Source organism: Agelaius phoeniceus, chromosome 5 (genome assembly GCF_051311805.1).
Source record: "Agelaius phoeniceus isolate bAgePho1 chromosome 5, bAgePho1.hap1, whole genome shotgun sequence".
Classification (NCBI taxonomy): Eukaryota; Metazoa; Chordata; class Aves; order Passeriformes; family Icteridae; genus Agelaius; species Agelaius phoeniceus.
The window spans coordinates 3,689,167-3,701,370 of record NC_135269.1 but is presented as its reverse complement, the minus strand read 5'-3'; the positions used below and the strand labels follow the sequence as shown (position 1 = coordinate 3,701,370).

Here is a 12,204-nt window from a genome sequence, read left to right as displayed (position 1 = left end):
AAAATTGCTGCAAAGATGCCAAAATGACATTATTGCAAAGGGCACTGAGCAGCCTGAATTTACTAGACAGTTTTGAATGCATGTCAGAAATTTCTCCATTTGCACAGCAGCAGGTGTGTATTTTTCCTTTAATAGCTACTTAATCACAAAGTCAATTACAATGAAAACTCCATCAGAATAATACCTTTTCCTACCCCACAGTGTGCAAAACTGTAAGTGGACATGTGGGATGGCAATGGAAACCACCTCTCCCAGCATTCAGGGCATGAGTAAAGCAATGAATGAGCCTGGAAGACACTGTGGTTCAGAAGCTCATGCAGAGCCTTTTAGTCTGAATTGACACATCACAATTTTGGCTTTATCTCATCATATACCTTCAGTGTAAGTCCAAAAGAACAATGCTTTGGACTCATGCTTCATGTTAATGTTATTTCCAGCATCTGCTAAAGTAAAACCCTCCAGCTGTAAAGCTGTCTGAAGATTCAGGTTTGGTAATAGATATTTGGAATTATGGGCTTCATGTCCAAAGCTCTGCTGACACTATTTATGCTCTTTATTGATCTGCTGCTCTTCCAGATGCCTGTAATAGCAGCTCTGTGCAGTGAGTGACCATTATCTGAAACCAGGGCAGGTTTTCTCCTTGTCTCATGCTGTGTGTGCTGCTATGGAAGCAAAAAATAGGTAAAATTAAGTAGTTAGAAGTGGTAAGAAGAGTGTGTGGAAGTGTGGCCTCTCCAAGCACATCCTGTGCAGTGGGCCTTGGGTCTTCAGAAGTGTTTTCTTCAAACCTCACCAAAAGATGAAGAACAGGCCAGGAAGCCTTAGTTGTGCTTTATTTCAGTTTAATGTTTTGGGGTTTTTTCCCTACACCAAACTAGGTTAAATCTCCCCTGTCAAATAATCAACATCATCATCTTATGTTCTAAAATGGTCCTTCCCTCCCTCCTTTAACCACAGTCACACCACCTGCCTCTCACTTCTAATTTTTAAGGGTTTGTATCAAAACTGTAATTTCATTGAGGCAGGCAAAGCTGTTATTTCAGCCATTTCTTGTGAGAGAATAATATTTTTAGTGCTCTTGGCATGGATGGGAGCAGGATGGGTTGAGCTTTGTTGCTGGCTGTGACAGGCACCAGTGGGGACTGGGAACCTTCTAGGAAGGCTCCCTGTTTTCACTCATCTCCTCTTTTAATCTGCAAATATTACCAATGAGTAGAAGCACAGACTCATATCCTGATTCTCATGTTGGTCTGAAAACTTAGGAAGTAGTTAAGAGGCCAAAGTTACAACCTAAGCAACTCAGAAACTAAAAAAAAAATAAAGCCAAGCCAAAGGCACTTATTAGCAAAAAGTTGTCATAGCTGCAGTAGAAATTTAAAGTCTGTGAAATATTTAAACACAGCACCAATGCAGATCCCCTCTCCTTTGCATATATGATGTTGGTGTTTTTATGTAGAGGTGGGAGATTGATCTCAAAATCATTCCCTCAAATACTTTTGATCCATCAGAACCTTAAACAGGGCTGGTTTAGACACCAGACTCAACATTGTAGAAAAAACTGGGCTCCTATGAAAGGGTAATTTGGCCAGAAAGTTGAGCTCCCATTTATGATTGTGTATCCTTTATGCTTCAAATGCAGTAAATGAGTGGTCATACCTGCTTGAACAAGGTCTGGTGTTCTAGCTATAGCTTGCTTCTGTCTATGACCAGAAAATTCAAAATGCCTTCACTCCCACATTAAAATAAAAATTCTGTGACTTACAGGTTTCCCAATTAGAAAGAATTTACATCTTACAGATATTAATGGATTCTTTGGTTTGTTCCCTTAAATTATCAAAATTTGAAGTTCACAAACACTGATGAACACACTGAGAGCTCTGCACATTTCAGGCTATCATTATAATTTTGGATATGACATCTCTACTGCTTCATAAACCATTTATTTCTGCACACATCAGTCATGGATATATGCACTTATTTCCCAACCCCACTCAAAACAAAACCCTAACAAACAAAAATATCAATTTTTATACAGTTCAATGCTTTGGAGCAATGAAAGTTTGTATAAAATCACACAGATCACAGTTTGTCTGAGCAAAGCCCTATTTAACATTTGAATTTCTGGATGGTAAGTAAAGTGCTCTACCCAATAATATTGGCTAGAAGTGTTCTTTCTGAATGAATTCTGTGTGGTTTCACAGTGTTTTGCTCTCCCCATGGTGTCCCAAGGGAACAAGCAGCCTGAAGAAGTGGGAAGAAGTGCCTTGCTGATGTTGAAAGGTTTGTGCTTTGAAAGCACAGAACTGCTGAGTGAACACAGGCTGCTAAAACTCCCTCTCTCCACCCAGTTAAAAAGGCAGATTGATGGCAGAAAAATAGTAAATTACTCCCACTTATCAAATGTCTAATAAGGCACTGATTTTGGCATTTAAAAAACTGCTTTCTCTCCTTCTCAAAGACATATCACATCCTTCTAAAATATTAGTATTGAAAAAATACTGCTCAAATCCTAGAGAAAACATTTTGAATGAAACACTGCATTTTACTACTAGTTTCGTTTTAAGCATGGAATATTTTGAAGAAAACATTTCATTTTCATTTGAGGAACCTCAAATGATATGTCCTTCTGATTTCTTATGAGTGCCAACAAAATGAAAAGTCAAAAACTGCACAGCAGCATAAGGGTGAAGCTCCCTGCAGTGCTTTAAAGCACCAAGGAAATTCCAGCAAATGGGGAAATATTTTCCTCAACACCATTCAAATTTCCCAGACTGTAACACAGAAATCATGTTGGTTAGTTCAGCAAAGTTTAAAGGGTAAATGCAACTCAAGGAGCACCTGGTTGTTAATTCATTAGTAGTTCAGAAACTGTGAAAAAAAGGACACAAACCAACCCACCAACCCCAAGATGGTTCTGCTTATTCAGTGTGTGGAAGAGGTTTCCTCTTTTCCCCCCAAGTATCTCCCAAGGTTCCTCTGAGCACACTGGCCACGTTCAGACTTGTCTGGCACTTTCTAAACATCAGCTCCACAGACACCCAGCTCCAAAGAAACCTCCCAACTGTTGTGAAGAGACCTCTTTTCTCTCATAGGTTAAATATGAGTTCTCCCTCCAACACCTCAGAGTGCCAAACTTCACAAATTCTGGGATGTCCAAGAGCTGGTGCCTCTTTCTGGGCAAAAGCAAACCATGTGCTGAATGCTGAAATAAAAACCACCAGAAAACATCAATATTGGCTTCATCTTTTGGTAATTATCAGGGGAGTGGAGGTGCTGGTTACCACCAGAGTGCTTTTTATAGAATCAAACATCCTCCCATGAGAAAAGGCAGTGACTCTAAGTTTTAAATTAGAGTTTCAAACACCTTTTAAAAAGGTTCCTCCTGCTGCACTTACAAGTAATGGGATTTATCACTTCTTGACCCATTTCTGAATAAGGCCATGTTTATGCAGACAGGCATAAAGAATATATAGCAAATGTAAAAACATACATGGTCACACAACCAACCACACAGAAGTAGTATTTGCAAGGACATTTACAATAAATGGCACTAACACCTTTATTAATATTTTAATTTTTCATTTGTGAAAAAATGAATAGATTTTTTTTCCCTTGTATGCAGAGGAAAAGCAAACTAATGGCAAAAATCAAGATTACTTTCTTATTTCAATACTGTCTTTTTAGCCACAAAGATACAATAATTTAACAGACAAGAAATACTGTTTATTGCAGACTTTAAGCTGATTCATGTGAAAAAGGCACTATGAAACTTAATCAAACTAGATGATTAAATTTGTCTAAATTAAGTGATATTATATATTATATATAATACATATATTATATATAAAATCACATGACCATGTGAAACAGAACATTTTGTGACAAAAAGCATTGCATCTCCAAAAATAACGTTTTCTGTAAGGGATGTTTCTCTTTTCTTTTTTCCCCTGTTTTACCTTCAGGAATCCACTTTTTTCCAAAAGATTACACTTATAAAGGCAATTACAAAGGCTTTTTGCATGAGGAAAAACTGATATCTGGGATCAACACACAGAGAAGTCTAGATAATACACTGCTCTTTTTGATGGGTTAAGTTACAGACAAAAAAATGCAATTATGTTTTAAAGAAAAATATACTGTGAGTTGTTGCATGGCTACAGCAGATCTCATCACCTCTTTGAGCTGGGTTGTGTTACTATTTTCTAGTTACTCTTTCTTGTGCAATATTATAGTTCATCACAGGTGAAATACGGATAAAATCAATGTACAGAATATTATTTTGCTATAAACAGCATCATTAGTAATAAAACATCTTGGGAGTGATGCAGGAAAGATTCAGTCTGTGTTGGGCTGCTGTTCATTCCCTAAACATTTCCTCCACATTTGCTGGAGTCGACAACTTAAGTAAACATCCTGCAGCCAAATGCCTGACAAGAAAGACTGAGCCAAAAAGGACATAATTGCACACTACAGCAAGAGATGGGATTCAGAATCTTATTATTACTGAAGGGTTCAAGTGCTTTTTTATTGCTGGCTCAGCTTCCCTCAGATGAATCACCAACAAAGACGTGCTCCAATTTATCTGTCATGTTGATTCCATAAAGCCAAGACTCATCTCTGGGTGTAAATGAATTATGTACCAATATTTTCACCTGTCAGGAATCTCCACTGCGTTTCTCACCTGTTCATTTCTCATGATGAGGAGCCAGCAGCAGGTACTTCTGTGGAGACTACTGTAAATTTTCTTCATGTTGGCTACGTTTACAATACAATAAGACATTCCCCTTCACTGCTTCCTAAAGCAAAGCTGGATGGTTTAATGCTATGGACAATGGAATTAAAGAAAAGAGGAAACACATTTAGTGGCTGCTTCCTTCATCAAAGGACTCCACACCTGAATCTGTGGCAGCTGCACTGATTTTTTCTTGTCGTCTTCTCATAATTTCTTGCAGTTCTGAACTACCACTGCTAGCCTATAAACAAAAGAGAAGAGTTTACTTGTAACAAAGAGTTTGAGAGGTGCTGAAATTCCTCTGCCAGCATTTACTTTGTTTGCAGCTTGCAGCTCCAATAGGAAAGTATTTACACTATCCTTAAATATAGACCAGAAAATAATCTGCAGACTATTAAAAGCATATTTCATCATTGCTGAGCATCTTTAATTCCCACACAAGGTCCTGGAAATGTTGGATATTTAGGGGGTTCATAAAATATGGCTTCAGTAAAAGCAGAGTTAAAGCTCAATGAGTTTGTTAGGATTCCACACTTTAAAATTGGGGCAATAATATTTAGAAATTAAAAACCCGAAAATAAATCCTTGATGGGTTTAAAAGCTCACACATGCACATGGGATTGCACAGGCAAGACCTAAGTAAGGATTCAGTCTCAAGCTCTCACAGAATTCACCATGAGGCATTTGCAGCTCAGAAACACAGATTTCAAATTTAGAGCACACTCATAGAAATTGGACCATATTATATTATTAGCAACAGTGAAGTATTGTGAGGACAAGGCTTTATTTCACCTTTTAAGAGTGAAAACTAGGTCTGCTGAACCAGCTGCCAACATTGCTTTTTCAACATAAATGAAATTATTAGCAAGGCCAGGACATCTATTCACTAGAGCAGAACTTCCCAAAGTGTGCATGAATAAAACTAGGGGATTATAAACCAAGAGCTACTGTACTATCTGGCCATGACATGACCTCCAAAACTTCAAAATCTGCTTCTAGAATCCCTCTGAATAAGGAAGCAGAAACTGGTTTTGAAATTCATAAAAGAAATTCCAGGATTGTTAAGGGGAAAATCCTGCAGTTGATTGTGAACTCTGAAAATGCATCCTAATGATTTAATAAAATTTCATATAAATTTAGCCCATTATATCCATTAAAATGCAGAACCTGGTGCCACAAAGAATGAGACAGTTTCTAAATTAACCACAGTGCTCCTCCTACTTAAAATACCAATGCTCTCCTCTCCCAGAGTGGAAGGGCAAGGCAGGGAGCCTAGAAGGGACTCTGAAATCGAGGGAGAAGCTTTATTTGTCTTAATTCTTCTTGTCCTTGCCCTCTGGATTTCAGATACCCAAGTGCAGCACCCTTTACTGAGTTCATGCATAAAAAAACCACCAGCAGATACCCAACAATGCACTTAATCAGAGATCATGTACAAATATTTTTCTGAGAATAACTGAGCAGCCCAAGCTGAAAGAATTTGCCTTCCTGATAGCATCAATGACAACAGGACTGATGAGCCTGAAATGCATCATATTATAATATTATTATAGGGAGAGAAAAGGTGGTGCCACTTCCTTTGATGACATAATTCAGCAAACAGGCTAAAGCCATCAGGAATTGCATAAATTCTGAAATTCAACCTCAAATAACCAAGGCAGAAATAAATATTTCAATTACCTTTTCCCCAACAAAAAAAACCAATGACCTTGTTAGACTCTGAGTAGCTGCTAACTAACTCTTGTAGGGCATTTATTAGACAAGTTTGGACTTTTGAGTTTCCTGCAGAGTGAGGCCTAACTAGAGCAAGCAGAGTAACAGCATGGAGGGGAAAAGACCAATCCAGTGCATTTCTAGTTTTCAGACCAAATTCCACTGCAAAAGTACTTTCATCTCAGGACACTGAAATAAGATGACTGACATGCAAAACGTTGAAGAATACAAATATATCTTCACTAGGAAATGATGGATTGCCCTGGACTGTAGTAACTTCTATTCCTAAGAGTAAAGGTGAAATATTTCTCCTTTCCTTTAACTGGAAAATAGGGCCTGAAGAAGGGAATAAAGCAATTTTGACAGTGTTAGAAAATTATGCTCTCTGATACACACTGATCATGTAAAAAGTGTAAAATATGCACCATCATAAGCCTGTCTTTAAAAATATTCCTGGTAGTTAATGCTTAAAATCGTTTAAGTGAGACAGTCTCAGTTTAAGGAGAGGAAAATATTTTAAACCTCTTCAAGATTTTCTTCTAAATAGGATGTGGAGAATATAACTTCTCTGTTGGGTTGATCTCACATCTAGATAATTTCTCCACTTGCCACAGCAAGTTAAAAAGAAAAAAAGTAGCATCTCCAATTTTACTGGTTTAAAATTGGCAAAAATTGCCCTTAGCACAGTTCTGGATACAAGCTTAAGGTATTTAGGAGATAAAACATTTTTTCTTAAAGCAAAGTGCTGCAGAGCAATAAGTACTTGATCCTTGGCTCAGAAATTCTGCTAGTGTGTTGTCCAGTGTGTTTTCCCTTCAGTGCAAGTGCCCCAGTGTTTGACCTGAAAGGCAAACAGCAGTGGGCTCACCCTACCAATTTCTCACACCCTACAAATCAAATCTCCTGTAAAAAGATAAAGCCAAACTCACTTATCACCACCAAAATTGTCAGGAGTATGTGTTTATCCAAGCACCAGGCAAAGCAAGAAGCAGGAAAAGGGGCATTTTACTCCCTTATTGTTTTCCCCAAAGCTTTTTTTGGCTGATTTTGTCTTGCACTCTGATTACATGACAAAACATCTTAAACCTGAGTGCAATTTCTAATGTTTTGGACCCCTTCAAAAATGGTGTTTTGATGAATGCTGTCCCAATGAATTAGTACCGAATAACTCGGGTGAAAAGAATGTTTATCAACGTGATGGGAACTAAGAAAAATCCACCTGCCTCACAGAAGGAGTTATTTAATTCTACAGGTTCCAAATTGGTGACCCAAATTAGGTGAGAAGAATTGTCCATACCTCCAAGGCAGATTTCTGTACCGTAATTTGGTTGTAGACTCTTGACCCTTCTGGGCAGACAGTCCTCAGTTCCTCTTTATTGAGGGAGAAAAGCTGAGCTCCTGTCAGCACACCGAGGCTGTTCACAGTCCTGGGACACAGCAAGGGAGCAAACAGGAAATCAGCAAAACCACACTGGCCAAGGTTGTCTCCATACCACATTGCGTTGGCTAGGGCTGCTAAATTCAGAGCAAACTAGGTGCAGCAGGACTACTGAAGTCAATTGGGTGTATAAGCAGATCTTTTGTAGAGGCTAAAATATATATACTGTATACAGAATCTATACATATAAAATAGAGAGATGTTCTGTAGCTCTGTAACCACATTGACATATATTTTTATATATGTATTAGGTGCACTTATACACACATATATATGTGTATATCTATAGATGAATATGTATGTGATTATAGATGAATATACATGTTTATATATGTATATATAGATGTATATATGTGTGTATACAAGATGCATATATGTGTATAAACAGATGTATATATATGTGCATATATATGTGTACATATGCATGTATATATATGTCTATATATACATATATGTATGTGTATATATATATGCATGTAAAATATATACGTTTCTAGATTAATATATATGTTTATATATGTATATATAGATGTATATATATGTGTATTATAGATGCATACGTATGCGTATAAATAGATGTGTATCTATGTGTATATATGTATATATGTGTACATAAATATGTATATATACATATATATGTCTATATATACTTATATGTATGTGTACATGTATATATATATGCATGCAAAATATATGTTTCTTGATGAATATATATGCTTATATATGCATATATAGATGTATATATAGGTATATATAGATGCATACATATGCACATAAATAGATATATATATGTGTATATATACGTGTATATATATGTATTATTGTATATTATATATATATACATATATATACACGTATATATGTATATATACATATATACATGTATATATATGTATATATATGTATATTTATATATATATATATAAATATATATATTTATATTTATAAATATATATATATAAATTTTTATATATATACATATATGTATGTGTATATGCATATATATGTGTAAAAACAAATCAATTTTTCTAAGAGTGCAACTGACATCTCTTGATCAAGAAATCATCTTGATTTTCAGGAGGCTGCCTGATTTTAACAAGTGGTTGGACCACATCCTGACAGGAAAACAATTCCTTTTATATTTCAAGAAGTTTTGCTGCACTTGCCCTGGGACTTACACAGGGTTGAATCCTTTGGACTGCAGCCAGGCTTTGACATCCTCAGGGGAGGAGTCGTAGGTGATGTTCACCACGGGGATGTTTGGCCGTGGCACGTGGAATTTCCTCTGGGCAGCATTCCGGCCGATGGTGAGCCTGTGCACCAGTTCATCCTGCACTTCCTCCATCTGGGATTTCCTGCCTAGAGAGACAGACATCTCACAGAAATTATTCTGTTTTTCAAAGCCAAGTCATTTCTTTTATGTCACTTTAAATCTTCAACTTTTTTTTTAAATTCATTCATTAGATCTGATTGAATTATTACTCTCTTTTTCCCCCATGGAATATTTCAATATTCCAAATCCTCCCTTTGCAAAACAAAGCAAAAATAAACAAACAAAAAAACCCAGACAGAATTCAACTAAGACCCCAGAGAGGAGAGATGACTGGATGTCACATAGAGGGGCAGAGCATTGTGACAGCACCCAAGATGTAGAATAAAATGGGAATAGAGGGTTATTCAATTGTCATAGTCTGCTTTTTTTTTCCAAACAGAATTGAGGGTTTAAAAATGAAAACAAGAAAATAATGAGGAAGGTTGTAAGATTGCTCACACTGTGGGAAGGTAGTACTTTCCACAAACAGTTCTTTAGTTGAAAGTTCAACTTTTTAGTGCAAATCAAAATAGGCAAAAGATTTTCACAGCTGCTGACATATATCAACTTATATCTAATGAGCTATTGTAGCAATTTTTGACAGGGTTTTGAGAAATGTGAATTCACTCCAAGCCTGGAGTGGCTGCTTAGCTGAAACATTGTCACACTTTGCATTAAAAAAGGCATAATAAAAACAAGGGGTAGCTGCTCTCACCAAAGACTCAAAAATTGGGCAAGATTTGCTTATTTATTTTTTCATTTTAAACAAAACTGTAAGAATTCATTATCCCCCAGAACCCATTTGCTGTTCATTAGCAGGCAACAAACTGAAATGCTTTTCAGTCATTTCAACAAGATCAATTATAATGACAGTGAGAATTGTTTTAAATGACTATAAAAATTTCTGTGGATAACTTCACAAAAATAGGTAGAATTCAATAAGGTATAAATATATATATTTATATATATAAATAAATAAATATAAAATATTTATAAATAAATATAAAATAAGTATATACGAACTTTTTGGGTTCATAGAAGATACTGATTTCACAGTTAAACTCTCTGTGCCATAAAGTATAAAAATCCTCTGACAAACAACTCCAATTATCTCAAAAATTCTCAGGATTTCCTTGCCAAGATATTTTAAGTGATCTTTATTCAACCTTCCCACTTTGATACACAAAGAGTAACTACACCACCCTCTCAATGCACTCAGATGGCAAAACCTATTCCTTTTCTCCCATTACACTGATAGGAACAGATGAAAACAACTCCAATATGAAAAAAAAAAACAACCTGTAAGATAGAAACATTTTTGCCTTCTCTACTTTCCTTTTAAATTCTCTCAAAACCTCTCCAGGGGTTCTCTCAAAACCTCTCCAGGGATCAATATCTCTAGCCAGTTAAACAAATAAAAACAAGCTTTACCTAGGCCTCTAGGATTATTTCTTTAATCACCAGAGCAAAAAGAGAAAAAATGTTGGTTTAACCATTTCCTTTTTTCTTTTACAAAATAGCCTCAGGTAGAAAGTGGAAAAAGTATCTCTACTATAATATTTGAGGCATTCAGGCCCTGTTGTGTAGGGTTTTCTCCTCTCTGCCCACTCTGAGTGTGAGTCAGAAGCCCAATGAAACAAGCTCAGTGATTTGTGCAAATCTGACAGGGGTTATACAAGGAAAACCTTTAGGCAGTGTTATCAAATCTTGCACCCGCTGTTTTCCCAAGCAGGAAGAGACACAGAACATTGCTATCTTCCTTCTATTTACACAGATTTTGAAAGACTTATGCTTAATCTAGACCGAGACTGTATCAAGAGACAAATATTTAGCTGTTAGGTAAGAGACCCTTCCCTTTGTTAGATGTGTTATCAGAAATAAGCAGGGTGTGGGGCAGGTTCTGCAGTGTTCTCTGCAGGGTTCAGGTGGGTACATGGCCAGCAGGTTTCCCACCACCTTTGCAGAGGAACCTATTCTGTGTGGGTTTTGAGGTGCCTGAAGCTCATTAACTGGGCTTGGGTGAGCAGGATCTCCTGTGTGTGACCCACAGCCTCTACAGTAACTCTTCCCACTTCACACACGCCCTGTACCTGAAGATGGTCCTCTCATTTTCCATCTAGAATGGATAGAGAAGGCCATGCTGGATTCAAGGACACAGCCATGCTATGACAAAGTACTTCCACAGAAATAAAACTATCGTTTTTGTGCATGTGTGTGGGGGAAATCACCCTCTCTTTCCACATCTTTTGTAAGTGATTATTTGTCTGCTTTTATTTAACTCTTTCTTTGGGAAGCAGCAGTGAAGCCTGTTCCTCCAGGCAGGCTGGTCTCCAGTTATGATTTCCAGCCAGACAGTCCATTAGGTGAATATAAGGAAACGTTCCCAGAGCCTTCCTGAGCTCAGAGCTTAGGCAGGAGCTTGTCCTCCACCAGGCAATGTCACCACAGACACCACCACAGGATTATTCCCATCCACTGGGGACAGGGGGCAAAGAAGCCCTTCCCCAGAAAGGATTATGCTCAGTGCCAGTTCCTGACCTTAGGTGGAAGCAGGATTTGCTGGTAAGGCAGTGAGTATGAAAAGCTGTCAACTCTTGCACTACAAAAAGCTCATTATTTTTACAGCTATTACTTTAAAAGCTGTAGCAAATGCTTGCCTACATGTTTCAGTTATTTCTAAGCCAAGCAATCACACTGCCTAAAGTGCATTTAGGACAGAAATTACTGACTAAACAAGCTTTTCTAATGCTACCCGCTTTTCAGTCAATACCAGTTAGCAGCCTCAGCATGCCTCAATTGGCATATTTATAAGGTGGCCTTAATCAGAACTTCTCATGTTGGATGCACATTCCCAAGTTTTTCCAGCTATGGAGGTATGGAATATGTTCCCGATTGCTGCTGCTTTTACCAAGCCAGGGTGCCCCAGCTATAAAGTAACTCAACAAAACTATTACAATGTGGTTCCTGTGTATCAGCCAGACCTACAAGTGTTCTTGAAGCCCTGAATAC

At 37.2% G+C, this 12,204-nt stretch overlaps 1 protein-coding gene across 4 annotated transcripts in view; it reads right to left on the bottom strand.

The window, feature by feature from the left end:
- Positions 1-3,517: 3,517 nt before the first annotated feature.
- Positions 3,518-12,204, bottom strand: part of EPS8 (EGFR pathway substrate 8, signaling adaptor) — a 125,141-nt gene continuing 116,454 nt past the window's right edge. For all 4 annotated transcript variants that reach the window (XM_077178134.1, XM_077178135.1, XM_077178133.1 and 1 more), the window contains 3 exons: positions 9,062-9,242; positions 7,743-7,872; positions 3,518-4,973 (listed from right to left, as the gene is read on the bottom strand). In XM_077178134.1, coding sequence (XP_077034249.1) covers positions 4,860-4,973; positions 7,743-7,872; positions 9,062-9,242 — 425 coding nt within the window. In that variant the 3' untranslated portion in view covers positions 3,518-4,859. The remainder of the gene's footprint in view (positions 4,974-7,742; positions 7,873-9,061; positions 9,243-12,204) is intronic.